Here is a 20404-nt window from a genome sequence, read left to right as displayed (position 1 = left end):
ACCCACCACCCTCTGCATGAAAACGTTGCCCCTCAGGTCCCTTTTAAATCTTTCCTCTCTCACTTTAAACCTGCACCCTCTAGTTTTAGACTCTCTTACCCCAGGGGAAAGATTGTGGCTATTCACTGTGCTCCTCATGATTTTATAAATCTCTATAAGGTCACCCCTCAGCCTCTTAGCTCCAGGGCAAAAAGTCCCAGTCTATCCAGCCTCTCCCTATAACTCAAGCCCTACAGTCCTGGTAACATCCTCGTGAATCGTTTTTGAACCCTTTCTGGTTTAATGACATATTTGGGGAAGAATCTGGAGGCAATGTGGCAAAGCTTTGGTTTTCTGCTTTGAGGTGTGTGGGTCGGGAATACACTGCCTGAACGTGTTCAATAGTAACTCCCAACAGAAAATTGAATAAATAAACAAAGGGTAAAAGGATCTACAGGCTATGGGACAAGAAAGGAAGGATATATAATCTTTCCAATCATGTGGAGGCTTTGGAGAGGGTGCAGAAGAGGTTTACCAGGATGCTGCCTGGATTAGAGGGCATGAGGAGAGGTTGGACAAGCTTGGGTTGTTTTCTCAGGAGCGGTGGGAGTTGAGGGGAGTCCTGATAGAAGTTTATAAGATAATGAGAAGCATAGATAGATTAGACAGCCAGTATCTTTTTCCCAGAGTCAAAATGTCTAATACTAGAGGGCATGCATTTAAGGTGCGAGGGGGTAAGTTCAAAGAAGATGTGCGGGGCAAGTTGTTTTACACAGAGCAGTGGGTGCCTGGAATGCACTGCCTGGGGTGGTGGTAGAGGCAAATACAATAGAGGCATTTAAAAGGCTCTTAGATAGACAAATGGATGTGCAGAGAATGGAAGGATGTGGACACTGTGTAGGCAGGAGGAATTAATTTAGTTAGGCATTTGATTACTAGTTTGATTAGTTCGGCACAACATTGTGGGCTGAGGGCCTGTTCCTGTGCTGTACTGTTCTATGTTCTACGTTGAAGGAGTACTGGGATCTATTGGAGAGACCCTTGAAAGAGACAGTCCGTGATGGGTGGCCTCCCCTGTGATATGACTTCATAAATATCATCAGTGCTGGACACACCCATCAGAACAGACACTGAACCAACCAAGCTATTCAACGCAAAGTCTCAGCAAATACCTCAAAATATCACATCAACCTTGCTCTGTGCCTTTGGGCATCTGGCAGAGATTTACTTGGGAAATGTTAACTCGATTAGTTGCCTCCACAGTTCAGTGCAGCATTTTTCTGTCTGTTTCATATTTCCCGTTCCTGGAAATTTCCAGAAACTTCAAGTGATTTTTTTTACCTGAAACCCAACACCTCCTCCCTCACCCGCAATCCCACTCTGGAGAATATTTAAAGATAATTTCTGGAAAAATAATCTCTACTGTTGGTGTTTGCTGTGGAGACAGTTCAAAGTACAGCACAAACTGAGGTTGAGATGATATGCAAGTTATTTCCTGAGATAAAGGGACTTGGCTGAAGTTGTGTGCTCAGTGTTCCAAAGGACAGGAAGTATTGGTAAACAAAAGTCTTTCAAACCAGTTTAGATTCTGGTCAAGATTTTAATACAGGAAGGTGCTTTCTCATCAAGTAACCTTACAGATCCTGATAAGTTTAGATAGAGTGGGGCTAAGGTCCAAAAAGAACAAATTCCTAACCTTCCAATAACTGAATAAAGTTTTATTGTCTCAGGCCGGGCTCCAAGGGAGCAGAGCTGCACCAAGCCTGAGTACGAGGCACTTTGGGCTGTCCCAGGCTCAGTGAGACAAAGCTTGGGCATCAGCTGCCTCAGGTCCAGGAACTCTCGCCCCCACCTCCCCTCCTTCCTGTAGAATGTTCCTTAATAGCTACCTGTTTAACCAGGTCACCTTTTGCAGTGAATCTTTAATTCAGTGTCTAACCTTGTCTGAATGTCCCTTTTGTCAAGGGCCTCAGGGGAATGCTTCACTATGTTAAAGGCACAATACAAGGCCAGTTGTTGTAGTGTACATCATAACAAGATAGACTTAACGATTCTTAGTGACAAAACAACAAGAAAGTGTGAGGAGAAATTGAGTGTAGGTCCATAAAATTAGAGCTTTGAGTGAAGCTGAGAGGACCAGGGACTCAGTTGCCATCTTCTTCCATGTGAACCAACGATTCCTGTAGATGTCACTGGCTGATGCAGACGGTTCTGGCGTGAATAGTCAAGGCTCAAGGGCTGCAGGATCTGCCCTAGCAAGATGGCCCTCCCTTACATGGAGGAGCAGTAAAACTGGTTGGTCATTGTCCACTGACAGTGTTCAACACTCCAAGGAGACGCGCACGATCACATGTCAAAAAGACAGAGCCCGTGGTTATCGGTGAGCTGGGCATTGAGCAGAATCTGAAGGCTTTCCTCTGCTGGCTTGCTGTTCAAGCTTTGGATGTGATGATCGTTCCTCTGCTTATTCAAGCATATTGTTGACGTGCCCTGTCATGCCGGTTGTCAATCCCAATATCATCAGGGGGATGTAACTGTTTGAAGCTGAGCTGGGCTAATGAAGTGAGTGGAACTGCTCTGGAAGTCAGTCTGAGGTCACACTAATCCATTTAGCACCTAATCCTTCTAAATCCAATTTACTATTCATTTCAGCAACCTCATATTTTCACAGTGCTGTCTATGAATAATCCTAACTTGTTCCAGATGGATGTTTAAAGAAGCTCATTTAATATTCCTTGCTCATTCATTCTTTTTGAAGCATTTTGGGGTGAAGGATTTCAGGCCCAATTGTAACATTAGAGGAAGAAGTTGCAATTAAATACCATCATTTATATCTTTAGGCATGTCACACTGTGCTTTGATTACTTTTTCATGACGTCAGACGACAGTGGAGCAGCAAGTAAACAGGAGGAGGCCTTTTAGCTTTCCAGTCCACTTTCACCACTTTTGTCCATTGGTCCACAGGATTGGACATCACTGGCAAGGCCAAGCATGTATTGTCCCTGACTTTAGTGGTTTGTGAGGTCACTTCAGTCACATGAATGGGTCTGGAGTCACATAGAAGTCATGCTAGGGAAGAGTGGCAGATCGCTTCCACATGTTTTGTATTTCCTCACAACAAAGAGGCCATTTGGCCCATCGAGTTTCAGTCCCATCCCCCTCATATTTCCCTGTAACTTATTCTCTCTCACGTGCCCATCCACTACACCCTGATTCTCCTATCATTGACCTACACTGAGGGACAGTTTGCAATGATCAATTAACCTCTCAACTAGCACGTCTTTTGGATGTGGGTGGAAACCAGAGCACCCAGAGGAAACCCATGCGGTCACTGAGAGAACATGCAAACTCCACACAGACAGCACTGGAGGTCAGGATCAAACCTGGGTCACTGGTTCTGCCAGCTGCACCACTGTGCCACTGTACTCTGCAATAGTGAATCAGGGAGGTTTTTTGCAACGGTCCAATGGTTCCATTATTGACGCTACCTTTTAAACTTAAAAGTTATTTAATTATTTTGAATTAGACAGTGGCACTTGAATTTGCATCTCCTGAGAAATAGCCTACTTTACTGAATACAAACTCAGTGAGTTAACCACAGAGCTGCAAACTCTTGTGAGATCATGGTCAATCTGTGACCTGCTTCTCCAGACTGAGTTATTGGTTTATGTCCAACTCCGGGAGCTGAGACCCTTGATTTGGGCTGACGTGACACTGCTCAGCCTAGAGCAACTTAACAAGGCACTGGAGGGTCAGGCAGCATCTATGGAAGGAAATGGACAGTGGACATTTTGGGTCAAGACCCTTCATCAGGACCGGAAAGAAAGAGGGGAGATAGCCAGTATAAAATGGTGGTGGGGAGGAGGGGTGGAGCAAGAGCTGGCAGGTGATCGGGGGATACAAGAGGGGGGTTGGTAGGCAGATGAGGGAGTAGGGAGAGTGGAAATGATGTCAGAAGCTGAGAGGTGATAGGTGGAAGTGACAAAGGGCTGAAGATGATGGAATCTGATAGGAGAGGATGGGGGAGCATGGAATAAAGGGAAGGAGGTGGGGAGGGGAGCCAGTGGGAGGAGTGTGTGGCTGATGGGCAGGTGGGGCGTTCGGGGAAAGAGATAAGGTGATGGGGGCCAGTTGGATCAGGAGGAAAGAGGGGATAAAAATGGAAAAGGGACAGAGGGGGAGCAGTTACTGGAAGTTTGAGAATTCGACGTTCGTGCCTTCAAGTTGGAGACTGCCCAGGTGGAGAAAGTGATAAATTAAGAGACTGGTGACTGTTAGATGCAACTGTCTGCTCACTTGGTGTCCTGTCCAATGAGTAATCTTTACCAGTAAAACGTAAGCAGATAATCTGAAATAAAAATAGAAAATGCTGGAAAAACTCAGCAGGTTAGGCAACATGTGTGGAAAGTGAGCAGTTAACATTGCAGGTCAAAGATCCTTCATTGGAACTCAGATCAGTTGATTTTCATCAATAGATTATCTGACTATTTATTCACTGTGGGAGCCGGCTTGGGGCACAACTTTTCACTAAGTTAAGACAATGACCACATTTCAAAAGCACTCAATTGACTGGAGGCTACTTTGGTACATATCAAGGATATAAACACCCAACAACAACAGCAACCTTCATCTATATAGAGCCCTTAACATAGCTAAACCATCTCAAGGTGTTTCATAGGAATGTTACCAAGCAGAACATTGACAGAACAGTTATGTAAAGAGTTCTTGGTGCAGGTGAGCAAAGCCTTGTTCAGTGTTAAGTTTTAAGGAGAAGCATAATGGAGGAAAGGCAGTTCCATGTAAAGGCGAATTCTGTCTTCTTTGTTATGCGGGCAAGCATAGGCTGCATTTCCCAGCCAGCAAAGCCCCATAGTGGCGCAGCTAGTGGGGCTGCTGCCTCATAGTTCCACCAATGCCAGTTCAGTCCTGACCTCGGGAGATGTATGTGTGAAGTTTGCACATTCTCCCTGGTGTCCTCCCACATCCCGAAGGTATGCGGGTTGGCTGGTTCATTATCCACTGTAAATTGACCCTAATTTAGGTGGGTGTTGTTAGAATCGGAGAGGTGGGCAGAGTTGATGGGTATATGAGTGAAAGTGGCCGCACAAGTCAATGGGGTGGTAAAGAAGGCATTTGGCGTGCTTGCTTTTAATAGCTGAGGCACTGAGTTCAAGAGTCAGGTTATGTTACAGCTTTATAAAACTCTGGTTAGGCCGCATCTGGAGTATCGCATTCAATTCTGGTGGCCCAATTATAGGAAGGGTGTCGAGGCTATGGAGAGGGTGCAGAAGAGGTTTACCAGGATGCTGCCTGGATTAGAGGGTATGTGCTTTCAGGAGAGGTTGGACAAACTTGGGTTGTTTTCTCCGAAGCGGCGGAGGCTGAGGGGAGACCTGATAGATGTTTATAAAATTAGACAGCTGATATCTTTTTCCCAGGGCTGAAATATCTAATACTAGAGGGCATGCATTTAAGGAGAGAGGAGTTAAGTTCGAAGGAGATGTGCAGGGCAAGTTTTTGACACAGAGAGTGGTGGGTGCCTGGAATGTGCTGCCTGGGTTGTGTTGGTGGAGGCAAATACGATAGGGGCATTTAAGAGGCCCTTAGATAGGCACATGAATGTGCAGGGAATGGTGGGATGTGGACATTGTGTGGGCAGAAGAGATTAGTTTAGTTAGACCTTTAATTGATATCGTGGTGTTCCTGTGCTGTACTGTTCTATGTTCTATAATATTCACTAGGACACTGCAATGGACTCAGATACTGCCATAAGGTCTTTTACCTCACCCTTGATTATTTTGACATCCAAAAGTCAGTGTCCCTGACGGTGCGGCCTTAGTTCAGACTGCTGAAGGAGAGGGAAAAGAATTATTACTCATTTTGGGAAGTGGTTTTATTTCTTAAAATACAACAGTGTGAATTGTGAATGAAACACACTGCCGTGAGTATCAAATGAAACCCTTGAAGAATACACCACTGCCATTCGTAGTGTCTGCACTGGCTGTGAATGCCCCAGCTACAGGTGGCAGGTCTGGGGAATGATTGGACAGATATTTCTCTGCAGTGGTTGGTTTATTGATGATTCTAGCTTCACAATGTCACTCCAGGCAAATAGCTTAATCAGCCTTTCACTTTTTGCTTCAGACTAGGGAGCGGAGACAAACATTTTGAAGAGGAAATGGCCAGAGCGGGTTGCGAGGTTCACTATTTTGATCCCAGTGTCAAAGAGGCTCACGTTCTGAAGCGCGAGGGTTACTGGCACCATCGCATATCAATTGACTGGCGAGACCCCAACCCAGCCATCGCAGCCCACAGACAACCCATAACCACCAAAAAGTTGGGCGTGATCATGAATGAGTTTGGTCACAGGAAGGTGAGTCTTACAGGAGCTGAAGGGAAGCAAGTCCTCTCTCTTAGACACTTCCCTCTTTTTATAAGATAAGACAAGATAAGATAAGATACCTTTATTAGTCACACGTACATCGAAACACACAGTGAAATGCATCTTTTGCAGAGAGTGTACTGGGGGCAGCCCACAAGTGTCGCCACACTTCCGGTGCCAACATAACATGCCCACAACTTCCTAACCCGTACATCTTTGGAATGTGGGAGGAAACCGGAGCACCCGGAGGAAACCCACGCAGACGCGGGGAGAACGTACAAAATCCTTACAGGCAGCAGCTGGAATTGAAGCCGGTTCACTGATGCTGTAATAGCATTACGCTAACTGCTACACTACCGTGCCTGCCCATAAATACAACCTGCAATGGCCAGGAATCGAACCCGGGTCAACTGCTTGGAAGGCAGCTATGCTCACCACTATACACCATCGCCATTATTGCATGCAGTTTACGTTACTACATTGTAACGAGAACCTGAGGACATTCTGCCTCCTCCAGAGGGATACTGCTGGTGTTCTGTGCACAGTTTGAGCTACTGAATTATAAAAGGAGAGACAGAGAGAAATTGGGAGGTGTTGTCTTCACTGTGGGTAGGGCAATCATTACAGGATGTAATTTAGCGTGAGCTGGTTTGGGATTGTGCACACTGCTCTCACTGCCTGGGGATTTCCAATCTCCATGAGAAAAGTAAGACTAGGGAGATGAGTAGCTTGCCCACTCCCACAAGTCTGTGTCCTCTGGTAACTGACTGTCCCACCACTTTCAGCCTGTCTTCTGCAAATTGCATAGGCAGCCTGAGCAAGGAGGTCTCACCACCGGTGGGCCCTTGAGAGTCTGTCTGGAGATTTTGAGGCGGATTGAATTGATGGGAGCTTCTGACCATCAGCGATCCGGATGCTCAGTAGGGCTGGTGACAGCCAGTGCAAGGGTCGGGCGGGGGGGGGGGGGGGGGGGGGGGGGGGGGGGGGGTGGGTGGGGGGGTGGGGTGGTGAGGTGTGAACACCATTGACGTTGCCTTCTCCACAGCTGCCCTTCTCTCTCACCATGTGTCCAACCACTGCCTGTCATGGTGGCAGAAGGCAGCTGGAGGAGACAGTGCAAGGTGTGGAGTTTAACTCAACCAATTGACAGTTGGATGCACCTTCCAATTACCCCCAATTAAAACTGAATTTTGTGGTCCTAAAACTGTACAGAGCAGGCTATTCAGCCCTGAGTACCTATGATGGGGTCTTTGAAAGAGCTACAAACAAAGAATCCTAAAGCAGGGTTTCGATCTGAAACATTGACGATTCCTTTTCTCCCACAGATGCTGCTCGACCTCCAGCAGATTATTTGCTCTACAAAATTATCACACCGCCTCCCACTCTCTCCGTCACATGCCATTCTTTCCCCATTAATTATTTATCCAACAACCTAGTGAAAGTCCCAACAAACCTGCTGCCTGCACTCTTTCGGGCAGCACTTTGTAGAACATGACATGAGTTGTCTTCTGGTTCCTTGATGATTACCATAAATGTGTTCCCTCTGGTAACTGACCATCCCGCAAGTTTCAGCTTGTCTTCTGCAGATTACAGAGCACAATCACACTGTGTTTGTGTGCAGGAGTCTCTGCCTGCTTTCAGCGGGCATCCAGCTCCCCTGCTGCAGTGTCCAGATAAAACATTGGCCAGTGCCGCTGACAACAGGCCGTAAAGTCATCGCTTGACCTTAACAGCCTCCTTGTCCCATTCTCACTGAGTGTCTTTCACAGAACCATAGAATCATAGAATCATAGAACAATACAGCACAATACAGGTCCTTTGGCCCACAATGTTGTGTTGACCTTTAAACCTCACCTAAGACTATCTAACCCTTTCCTCTGACATATCCCTCTATTTTTAATTCCTCCATATGCTTATCTAGTAATCTCTTGAATTTGACCAATGTACCTGCCTCCACCACCACCCCAGGCAGTGCATTCCATGCACCAACCACCCTCTGGGTAAAAAACCTCCCTCTGATCTCTCCCTTGAACTTCCCACCCATTACTTTAAAGCCATGCCCTCTTGTATTGAGCATTGGTGCCCTGGGAAAGAGGCACTGGCTGTCTACTCTATCTATTCCTCTTAATATTTTGTATACCTCTATCATGTCTCCCCTCATCCTCCTTCCCTCCAAAGAGTAAAGCCCTAGCACCCTTAGTCTCTCCTCATAATGCATACTCTCTAAACCAGGCAGCATCCTGGTAAATCTCCTCTTCACCCTTTCCAACGCTTCCACATCCTTCCTATAATGAGGCGACCAGAACTGGACACAGTACTCCAAGTCTGGTTAGAGTTTTGTAGAGCTGCATCATCACCTCGCGGCTCTTAAACTCGATCCCACGTCTTATGAATGCTAACATCCCATAAGCTTTATTAGCTACCCTATCCACCCATGAGGCGACTTTCAGTGATCTGTGGATATGAACCCCCAGATCCCTCTGCTCCTCCACACTACCCAGAATCCTGCCATTAACTTTGTACTCCGCCTTGGAGTTTGTCCTTCCAAAGTGTTTCCAAATCCTTCCCTCTCACTTGTCAGAAAACCAACATTTTAATGGAGAGATATTGTAGAATTTCTAGGCAACACATGATTAATACTCATTTCTTGTCTGTGTTAAGCAGGTTTATTCATTATAAGAATATTTTAAAACACTGGAGCATTTTGAGGCAATGTGCCAGCATCAGAATTACGTGAATATCTGGAATATCTGAGAAAATCAACGCTCTCCCAGAGTCTACTGTCAGGCATTGTGATATATTGTGTTCCATTTTGCTCTGGGAGTTTCTCTCTCTCTTTCACGTGTGCGTGTGCGCACGCGTGCACACACACACACACACACACACACACACACACAAATACAAACACACACAAACAGAAATACAAACACACACACACACAAACACACAAAAATATAAACACAAACACACATGTAAACAGAAATACAAACACACACACCCACACATACAAATACAAACACACACACAAATACAAACACTCGCAAACACACACACACATGCATGCACACATGCACACATACACACATCTGATTCATTTTCTTAGGCTTCAGTCTTCAATAGTTGCCAGGCTTCAGGGTGATTATTTGCATGAAATTGGAAGGAATTAACCACTTGGGGTTTCTCCTGATTGGCTGGGACATGCAATTTTGGAAAAGCTGCAGATGCTCAGGAGAAATGACGTAAGCCCCATTTACATTGTTCCTGGAGGGTTTCAACAAATGATTCCCATCTGCAGAAGTCCGCTCCTGGCAGTGAGGCCAAATGTCCCAATTTAATTGATGGCAAGGAGAGGAATGAAACTCTTTGCAGTACGTGGACCAAGTGCCAGTCAGCATCAAGCACTCCGAGGTCATAGATAACTGCCAGATGCAGCATAAAGCACTCTCTGAAGTTCATGTACCAGGCATTGTTCAGTTGGTAGCTCACACCCTGCCCCCCACCCCGAGTCAAAAAATTGTGGGTTTGTGCCAGTCTGCAGATTTGAACACAAAAGTTCAGGCTGACCCTGCAGTGCAGCCCTTCAACATCCAAAGCCAGAAAATCAACTGGAACAGTTCCGTAAGTACTGTGCCTGCAAGAGCAGATCAGAGACTGGATATCCTTTGGCAAGTGGCTCACCTCCTCATTCCCCAAAACCTTTCCCCCATCTACAGGGGACATCAGGAGTGTGACGGAATACTCTCCCCTTCCTGGCTGGGTGCAGCTCAACCACTCTCAAGAAGCACACCACCATTCAGAACTGCAAACAATCTGCTAGAGGAACTCAGCGGGTCGAGCAGCATCTGTGGGGGGGGGGGGGGGGGAAGGAATTGTCGACATATGATTTTAGCCCCCGCTGAGTTCCTGCAGCAGATCGGTTGTTGCTCCAGGTTCCAGCATCTGCAGTCTCTGATGTCTCCACTTAGACCAAAGCAGGCAGGTTGTTTGGTGCCACCACTATCCTCTCCCTCCACCACTCATCCTCCAGGTTTATTTCTTAACTTTGTCGCTATAATCAGGAAAATATCATTAGATTAACATTTCTTCAAGCATGATACGTTTCCTCATCCAGCGCTGTTCACAAGAGTCAAAAGGACATCCAGGATCACGCATGACTTTAGCAGCCTTCAGCCAAGAAATTTATTGTCTTCCATAAACGGCCTGTGCTTGCAATATCCTGTAAAGATGTCACTTGTTATTTACAGTATGGTTTTTTTCCAACACTGAATGAGATTGATATTTAGCAAAGCTGTGCGGAAGGTTTCCTGAGCACATAGTGGTATGCAGCAGCACAAAGGCAAGCCTGAAATGCCTGTTAACTCCTGAGTTCATGTGACCATTAAAGTTGTGCGGGGGATGACGGTTGTTTATGTTCAGGCAGTCCCAGAGTGCTGCACAGTCCAATGAACCACAATAGAAGTATGGTCACTATCGCAGGGAGACGGTAGGTGCTGATATGTGCATAGTAAGATCCCACAGGCAGAAAACAGATGCTACAGTAGCCAGCAACGAACAGCAGGCAGTCCACCTCGTGTGCAAGGAGGGGTGACACCTGCTCACCAGGAAAGGAGGGTGAAAGAAAGCAGAGTAATACACGAAGGACCTGTCAGAACAGAGACAGGGGTGAAGGTAGGACTGAGACTTTAACTCCAACAGCTGACCTTACTTATGGGCTCTGTGTTCTGGGTTGACTGCTGCTTGAAGACTGAATGCTTCAATGGTCGAGGTTTGCTGGTTTGTGGTGTATATTGGAGTCTGCTTGTGGCGGTCAGTGACGAAACACACAGACTGGGCTCCTTGCATGAAAACGTTTCCTTTCCAATGTCAAGAACTGCAGTAAAAACCAAAGCACAGCATTGGAAAATTATAAGTCACAAAATAATGAATGCAGCTTTATAACATGCAGTAAACTTATACTGGGTGTGCTCCAGTATCCCCTTACCAAACACAATATAAACTATTCTTATTATAAATAGCTACTTTTTTCTAAAAATAAATATTTTTCCAATATTTTTCTTTGTTTTCCTCTCTTACTTTATCTCCATCCCTCCTTCTGCATCCACCCGCCTTCTCTCAGGATGTAACTGAGAGAAACTGTCCACTTCTCCATGTTGTCAGGGTTAACAGTAATGGTTGGGAAGGTGTTGGAGGGATGGGTGGAAGTGGGCCGGTTGGAGGAGGCTTCCATTTCAGCAGCACTTTCAGATGCCCCAGAGCACAATGGGGTGAACGTGAAGTGCGGTCACTGCAGCCTTGAAAAAAATGTCATCTAATTTGAGCGCGGCAAGGTTCCACAGTGCACTTTGATGATGAGCCTTCCTAATGACATTGGGTAAGTGTAGGTATTGGATAGGATAATGAGAATCCGGAGACCAATTCCTAAAAGGTTGGTTGAGGCAGAAATCCTCATCACATTTAAAGTGTGCTTAGGTGGGAACAATGGCTATAACCTGCAAGGTCAGGGACAAGAGCTGGAAAGCAGGATCAGTCCCCATTGCTCTCCTCTGGCCTAGTTACGGACCAAGTTAGAATATTCAGCAACAGAAACTTGGGAGGATCAATGGCATTGTTCTGATCTACGAATTTCTCACACTGTGTAAAATTCAGGCTAATGCAGTGAAATGCTTTACATCAACCTGAGAGAGTGACCAACTCACTTTCGCTTCATTCAAAAGATGTGAAAAAAGTAGCTATTTGTAATAAGAATAGTTTAGTTTGTGTTTGGTAAGGGGATACTGGACCACTCCCAGTATAAGTGTATTGCATGTTATAAAGTTGCATTCATTATTTTGTGACTTACAATTTTTCAGTAAGTGCTACACTGGTGCATTAGGGCACCATTTGCTCTTAAGTTGGATTTGAGGCTACAACCTTCTGACACAGAAGCACCAGCACTACCTACCAAGCTTCAGCTGCTTGCTGCAAGTCCTAGTGTCTGAGTCTGTCGAGCGGTTTTCTTCGCAGGTCCCAAACAGAAATATTTAATGATTTTATTCAGCAAATGATATGGTGAGAATCCTTTCCCCTAATAGGACACCCCATAAAATAATTCCCTTATAATCCTGTTAAGTACAGACTGTGAGTGTATGTTCGAATGAGTATTTAGGTTTGTGGCAAGTTACAGTTAACTGAAGGAAAGGACTTTCCTTCTGGAGAAGCAGAAGGAAAAGTCTGTGTAAAAAAGGATAAATTAGATATTATGTAATCAGACCTAAATATTGAACTTGAAATGGTAAGGAACAGCAACACGAATAAATCACATCAATCCAGCTCATTCTGATCCAGCTCTATCTTGCTTTAATCCAGCTTCTTTTAAACTGCACTGCTAACCCAAGCTGTAAGGCTTGAAAAGCACCAATTTGTGGGGTTATTTGGAAAGAGCAGGAGACTGGGATTGCTAGGATAGCTCTTTCAAAAAGCTGTGCAATCACAAGGGGCTTTGCTGCCTCCTTTTGTGGCCGCTGATTATGTGATTCTAGTATTGCTCTATGACCTTATACTAACTGTTGGAAAGGTTAGAAGGGAGTCCAGTGCAGGATTATGTCATCCTGAAGGAATGTTTTTGATGCGGTATAATTACGTGGGTGCAGCAGTATAGAACAGACTTGTTTTTAATGAATATAAATGATCCCACTCTCGGTCCCACAAGGGATTGTTAGCTGAGTTTCCCATTGTTTCCTGGTTTGGTCAGTCGATCTGTGGAACAGACGATGGGGCCGGAGGGAGGATGGGTGGCTTCAGACATTGGAAGATTAGGGTCCGGAGAGCTGGGATGTGGAGTTCGGCAATGGGGAGGTGGGAAATGGGGTGTGGGCTAGGTTGGTGGCTGTTTGGAGCTTTAGGGGCCTTTTGTGGAGGGGATTGGGGCATGGTGATTGGGTCTCCATGGGGAGTTTGCAAGTGTGATCAAAGGATTAGGGCCTGTGGCGATGGGAAGGACTGAACCAAGGGTGATCAGGGACTTAAGGGTAGCATCAGTGGGCGAGTGGGGTGGGGAAGGGATGGGGGGACAGGGGTGTGGGTGGAAGCATGCAGGTGCCCCCACATAGAATTTAGTGAGGCCCCAGTTTGGCAGCCTGCTGGCAAAACCTAGTCCTTCTGAGAGTAACCAGTCGTGGTCCCTGCTCAGAGCAACGTGGACTAATGACCCTCGCAGTGCTGCACAAAGACAGTTGCAGGGGAATGACGTCATGATGCATGCTTAGCACAGAAGTCATTGCGCACTGGTTCAGCTCCTCGGGAGTGCCCCTTCAGGTTTATAGAATCTTGCAAAATTACATGAAAATAGTTCTTATCCTATTTCACTGTGTAACACTAAACAGTGTTGCATCACCAAGTCCAAGCCTACCTGTTGTAGTGTTGCCAGTTAAGAAATGTTACTGACCAGGAAAATTGTAAAGCTCTCTTGCTCAGTTAATGCCGTGGACGCTTTACTGGGCAGGTGGTGCCTGAATTAATATCATATTGAAAGAATCATTGCCTGAATATGCAGCACTGCCGTACCATACTGGAGTCGAAAATGTTCCCCCACCCTCTAACTGACTGCTCTAAGGGGTATATTATGTGATTAGAAATTGGATTCCACACCCAAGGGTCAACTCTGAATTAATAAATTAAAATGTATAGTGAAGGGTGGAACATCGGCACTTTCTACACTGTTGAATTATGTGCAGCTAGACTTAAAAGTGGAATATAAGCAAAATGAATATTAAAACCATGGGATTTCATACATTGAATGGAGCCCAGTCCACACACAAGAGGCTCCTCCCTGTTCATCTCACTCCTGTCCCTCCCCTCCCTGTTAATCTCACTCCCCTGTCCCTCCCCTCCCTGTTAATCTCACTCCCCTGTCCCTCCCCTCCCTGTTAATCTCACTCCCCTGTCCCTCCCCTCCCTGTTAATCTCACTCACCTGTCCCTCCCCTCCCTGTTAACCTCACTCCCGTCCTTTCCTGTCCTGTTGATGACATTTCCCTGTCACTCCCAACCCTGTTAATCTCATTCTTTTATAATTTATCCACCCCCCTTGATTAGTTCATCTTTTGATTATTTATTCATCCTACTTTCAAAAACAGCTTTACAAGAAGCATGCAAAAAGGCATTGTCAATTAGAGGGCACTGTTCTAACAGGGCTACAGGGACGGAGAGTTCCAGGGATGTTAGTGCACAGTTTGTTGAAAGTGGCAGGGCAGTTTGACAAAGTGGTTAAAAAGGCAGGCAGGGTCTAAATCCAAAAGCAAGGAAATCATGATGAATCTTTATAAAACACTGCCTCAGCCACAGTTAGGATGCTGATTCTAATTCTGGGCACCATACCTTACAACACAGAACAACACAGCACAGGAACAGGCCCTTCGGCCCACGATGTCTGTGCTGAGCATGATGCCAAATTAAATTAATCCCTTCTGCCTGCACATGATACACATCCCTTCATTCTCTGCATATTCATGTGCCTATCGAAAAGCCTCTTGGATGCTTCTATCCTATCTGCTTCCACCACCAACCCAGGCAGCAAGTTCCAGGCATCTACCACCCTCTGTGTGAAAACCATGCCCCACGCATCCCCTTTAAACTTTCCCCCTCTCACCTTAAAGCTATGCCCTCTAATATTCAACATGGAAAGATGTGGAAGCTTTCATGTAAGTGCAGAAGAGATTTACTGAAGTGATTCCAGTGTTCAGGGATTTTAGTTATGCAGAAAGCCTGGAGAATTGGAAATTGTTCTTCTTGGAACAGACAAAGTTTGCCAGGGGATCTAGCAGAAGCATTTAAAATCGTGAAGGGTAAAGACAGGGTAGATGGAGAGAAACTGTTCCCATTGGTGGAGGGGCCAAGAACAGAGGACATAGAATGAAGGAGATTAGCAAAAGAACCGAGACTAACATGAAAATTTTTTTCTGCATTGGTTCATTGGAATGCAGTGCCAGGGTGGTAGTGAAGGCAGATTCAACTGTGGTGTTCAGAAGGAAACTGAATAAGTATCTGAAGTCAAGGCATGTGCAGTGCTTTGTTGAGAGTGTGGGAGCGTGAGACCAGGTGAACCGTCCTTACATGGAGCTAGTATGGGCTCGATGAGCTGAATGGCCCCCCTCCCGTGCTGAATTCTTTCTGTCATTCAATTCCAGATCTTTTTCTCACCACTGTTTCTGTCAACTGTAATCTGTAACCTGCAGAGCTTCAGCTAATGTCTGTAATCTAGATAAGTGTTAGGGCAACATATTTTATTGTAAAGGCTAATTTGGCTCATAACTCAGTGACTTGTACCTGTTTAGCCGAGACTGCCACCCACACACGACCAGGGTACTTTCTTTGTAACCATCAGTGGGTCAATGGACTTCATCTCTGCCAGTTTTCACCCCTTGCTAGACCCCTAACCCCTGCACATTTCTGGGGTCTATGTGTATCTCATCCACAAATACAAACACAAGTTGGCCAATAACATCAGGATAAAGACATTGGCTGATCACAGTTTCTTAAAAAATTCAATAAATATAGTTAATTGGTCTCTGTAGGACACTTTACCCAAAGTTGCCCTTGTAAACCACTCCTAAACCCAGAGCCCACACCACTGCCTGACATCTTAGTGCCCTGCTTTGCTGTGGGATAGATGGGGAGTGCATCCAATGACCTCATTGCACCTGGTGCCTTGGAGACTACAGTGGAAGAGTGTAGGGTAATGAACGCCAACAAAATGACCAAAGTGAACTGGATCCTGAGCTGTATCCTGTCGAGATCCTCCTCAGGAAGCAAAGTCACACCGAGGTCAGACAATGGCACATCCAATCCCGGAAAAAGATTCATGCTGCTATTTTATTGCCCTGACCCCACATCCCAAGGGTGAAGAAACTTCTTTCTTGTTGCTGCTGTTCTGCACTGAAATAATATTGTTGTGTAGATTTTATGAATGAGGCTAGAGTTTCAGCGAGGGGACTGTCCGTACTGTGTAAATAGAACTTTTGTTCTCTGGGTCTTGTTGACCTACTGGATGGCAGCTCAGAAATTCTCCTGCCGGCAGTCCCACAGGTTGCCGACACATGTCGGCTGCAGGGGCCGTCTATGAGCAAGATTATGCTGTGTGTTTGACAGAAACTCATTTTGCTTTGGAATGATGAGAGGCCCTTTCTTTAATCCGCTCCTCCCAGCAGCATGTCCACATCTGGCAATCTTTCAGCTCACCTACCATACCCGATCAGATTTTGTACTACTTCCATGTACCTATATTTGGAATGATCTGTCTGCATGGCATACAAGATATTTATTTATTAGTCACATGTACATTGAAACACACAGTGAAATGCATCTTTTTGCGTAGAGTGTTCTGGGGGCAGCCCGCAGGTGTCGCCACGCTTCTGGCGCCAACGTAGCATGGCCACAACTTCCTAACCTGTACATCTTTGGAATGTGTACATACAGCGGCCGGGATTGAACCCGGGTCGCTGGCGCTGTAATAGTTTTTCACTGTATCTCGGTGTATGTGACAATGATAAACCAATTAATATTATTCTGCAGAGACAGGCAAAGTGAGAGAATGGCCGCGGCTTCTCCCAGTGTTACCCCGTCAGAGCTTGTAGGCAACTTTTCAGGGTAATTCCACTGTTAATGGAAATAAACTTACTACAAAGGCTGAGAGGTGACATGATAGAGGCATAGATAAGGTAGATAGCCAGACTCTGTTTCCGGTGGTAGGGCTGTCTAGAACTAGAGGGCATAGGTTTAAGTTGAGAGGGAGGGGGTTTAATGTGAATCTGGGTGGTTAGTTTTCACACACAGTGTATTTGGTATCTGGAATGAGCTGTCAGAAGAGGTGGTGGAGGCAGGAACAGTAACAACATTTAAGAGGCAGCTGGAAGAGGAATGAGCCCGGCACGGAGGGATATAGAATTAATACAGATTCGTATAGATAGGCATGACCATCGACGTAGGAGTGGCGGGCCAAAGGGCCTGTTTCTATGCTGTACAACTCTATGATTATATGATAACACAGTAGGCCATTCAGCCCATCAGGTCAATGCTAGCTCCCAGCAGAGCAATCCCATCATTACCATTCCGTCTCTCCTTACTTCTCCCTTTCTCTGCAACTTATTCTCTCTCACACGTGCTCCACCTCCCTTTTGCTTCTTTTTGCTGTTCATTGACACTAGAGGGTATTTTACAGTAGCCAGTTTACCTCTGGATACATCTTTGGGCAGTGGGTGGATACAGGAGCAGTTACCAGTCACATGGAGAACATGCAAACTCCACACAGACAGCCGAACAGCCTCATTGTTTGATTCTATTAGAGCAAGAGGAGTCATGCAGGTTTTGAATACGAGTTGAAATAAATTCAGTGCGTTTCAGAGAAGCTGGGTTTTAAGCAAGGAGTTCCAGATCAAATGGACTTTTCCCTCTTTTAGGAAAGTAGATGTTCAGGTGCCAACAGTGAACAACATGAAGAAGGTGGAAAGAAGCCGGCCAGAGTATTGCAGAGTACAGGGTTATAGATGGGAGAGAGGGGGGAGGAAAGCTCAGTCTGGGACAGTGGTGAAAGTCAGCCACCTATACGACCTTCCAGTAAGAAGGTTCTGTACAAATGGGTAAAATGCAGTAAAAGTGTATATGACTGCATTGGTACAAAATTTACTTTAACGTCACCCCTGGTTGGGGAGGAGATGTGGGGAGGGAGCCAGTTTAAGGATTGGTAGCGGAGTACGGCACTTCCATTGCCCCTTTGGTGAAGCCAAGAGGGAAATGAAAAAAAACCTGAGGTATGAGGAGATCAGGAACTGAAGTAGGACATGGAGGACTGGGATGGTGAGTAAGTGTTTCTGCTAGCCCCAGGTCATGCCAGCACAAAGGGGCCGGCGTGCATACACACGTGTCTTCGGCCTTTGGGACGTGAGAGGAAACTTGAGTACCCAGAGGAGAAGTTAATTTTACTTTACACCAGGGAGTTGGGCAGCCATAGTCTGTGAAATTACTTTTTATAGAACAATTCTCACCACCTCAAAGGTGCCACAAAGCATAAACTGCAGAGGGCAGCAACATGGACAACTGTTAACTGCCCTCTGTCACAGCCAAGCAAATCACCCAGTTACCCTGAGCTGCCGGGACACAGATTCACCGCCATCTCTTCAAGGGCAGTTAGTGATGGGCAATAAAATACCTCCCCAAGTAACAAAGGTCATGTCTAATGCATGAATAATAAAAATCTATTATGAATTGATTGAAACTCTGATACTGTCATAAACAGAAATCAGTTGTAAACTTTATAATGCAACTACTAAAAGTATAATTATATTGTGCAGTTGGGATGATCCTTGACAAATGGGCCTTGAAAGCATTCCAATTATTAATTTACAAACATCAGTCCTCATAAGTCTTTTAATTTTTTTGTTGGTTGGCACTGCTTGAGTATAATGAAAATTACATGCTCCAAAATTACAAGGCTGTTCATTTAATGATGATGATTGCCTCCAATTTGTTGCATGCAGTGATTTTATCCCTTAAGGTTTGTGTTCGTTGTCGTGTGCACAAATGGTGATGGATGCTCTCTCTGCGGTGGTGCCGCTTATTTACATAGTACTAATCTGGTTGCCATGGTAACAGATGGTAAAGTGGAGGTGTTAGATGATAATGATCCACCGACTGATGCCTATGCCTCAGAAAGATCATGGAACCTGCCATCTCCTTAGAAGGATGCATATATTATATCTGCAATGATTATATGTGACCCATGAGACTCCTTGTCCAGTCCAGGAAGTTTCAAAGTTAAATGACTACATCCAAATCTAAGATAAAACAAATAATCTCTGAGAATTATACAGCATACAATCTATGTCAGTGCCAAACCCCTGTGCAAAATACTTGGAAGGCACAGAATGTATTTATCTTTGTAAGCAGGTGGCAGGTTCAATGATTTTCCGGAGGCATAGGTATCAGTCAGTGTATCATTACCATCTCTGAGAACAGTTGAATCAGCATTCAAAGCTGTTTCTGTTGAAAGTGGCACTAAACCATAGTCAAGGTAGACTCAAACCATCTCCTTAGAAATTCATGCTGGCGGCATTATCTTGCTTTGTCTGCATAGACAGAGGGTAGTGGTCAATGGGACTTAATCAGGCTGGAGGTCCGTGACTAGTGGTGCTCCACAGGGATCCATACTGGAACCTCTGCTGCTTGTTCTTCTCTGCTAGAGAATGCACCGCATTTTAGATGTCACAATTGGGTCCTCCACCCCGGTTTGGAAGAGGAAGATCAGCTGGGTTTTCTAGTCCTGAATTACTCACAACCGGCCAATAGTTATCACTCACCTACAGTCACCCAATCAGATTCTCCACTCAGTATCTAATTGCTACTTGTGAGATTTTCTTTGCACCAAAGATGCAACATTCCCACTGATTCCTGGGAATCTCTGGCCCAAGTGGGGAAGGAGTATTCAGGATGGTATTGAGAACCTGAAGGTTATGCACGGGGAGCATAAGGAACAGATCATCTCACAGACTACCCACCTGCTCAACCCAGCAGTGACCGCCTGCCCTACCCATCTGTTGAGGAGCCAGTGGTGCCCACATCAACCTCATCAGCCTCCTCAGAACCCTCGAAACCAGAGCAAAGGCATCCTTGATCCCAAGAGACAGTCTAAAAAGGAGTGTGAAGCAGTGTGAGAGTTTGTGGAAGGCACTATGTAAATACAGGTTCCTTCTTGTTTATAAACTAAACGTTACAAAATATTGGCTCATGCCTGCATATTCCTTTTAATATGATAGTTAAACCACTAGACCAGTAATCCAGAAGTGAGTCCAGATTCCACGCTGGCAGCTGGGAATTTCAAATTCAGTAAACTTAATAAATTTGTCGTTTATTAAAACAAAACTATCATAAGTCTTGGTTACCATAAACTCTCGGGTTGTTTCAAAGCCCATCTGGTTCACTAGTGCTCAGTGATGTCAAACTGCTGTCTTTGCCTGGTTAGACCTACATTTTTCTAATGCATTGGTTCATGGTGCATTGAGGCAACTGGACAGAC

The 20404-nt window shown here is 45.4% G+C and overlaps 1 protein-coding gene across 2 annotated transcripts in view; it reads left to right on the top strand.

Moving 5' to 3' along the window:
* The window catches only part of mettl24 (methyltransferase like 24), a 102024-nt gene that overhangs the window by 61656 nt on the left and 19964 nt on the right, over nucleotides 1–20404 (top strand). For both annotated transcript variants that reach the window (XM_052024943.1, XM_052024942.1), the window contains exon 4: nucleotides 6124–6352. In XM_052024943.1, the coding sequence (XP_051880903.1) occupies nucleotides 6124–6352 (229 nt within the window). The remainder of the gene's footprint in view (nucleotides 1–6123; nucleotides 6353–20404) is intronic.

Source organism: Pristis pectinata, chromosome 10 (genome assembly GCF_009764475.1).
Source record: "Pristis pectinata isolate sPriPec2 chromosome 10, sPriPec2.1.pri, whole genome shotgun sequence".
Classification (NCBI taxonomy): Eukaryota; Metazoa; Chordata; class Chondrichthyes; order Rhinopristiformes; family Pristidae; genus Pristis; species Pristis pectinata.
Note: the sequence above shows the minus strand (reverse complement) of the source record. Positions and strands in the feature narration are given on the sequence as shown.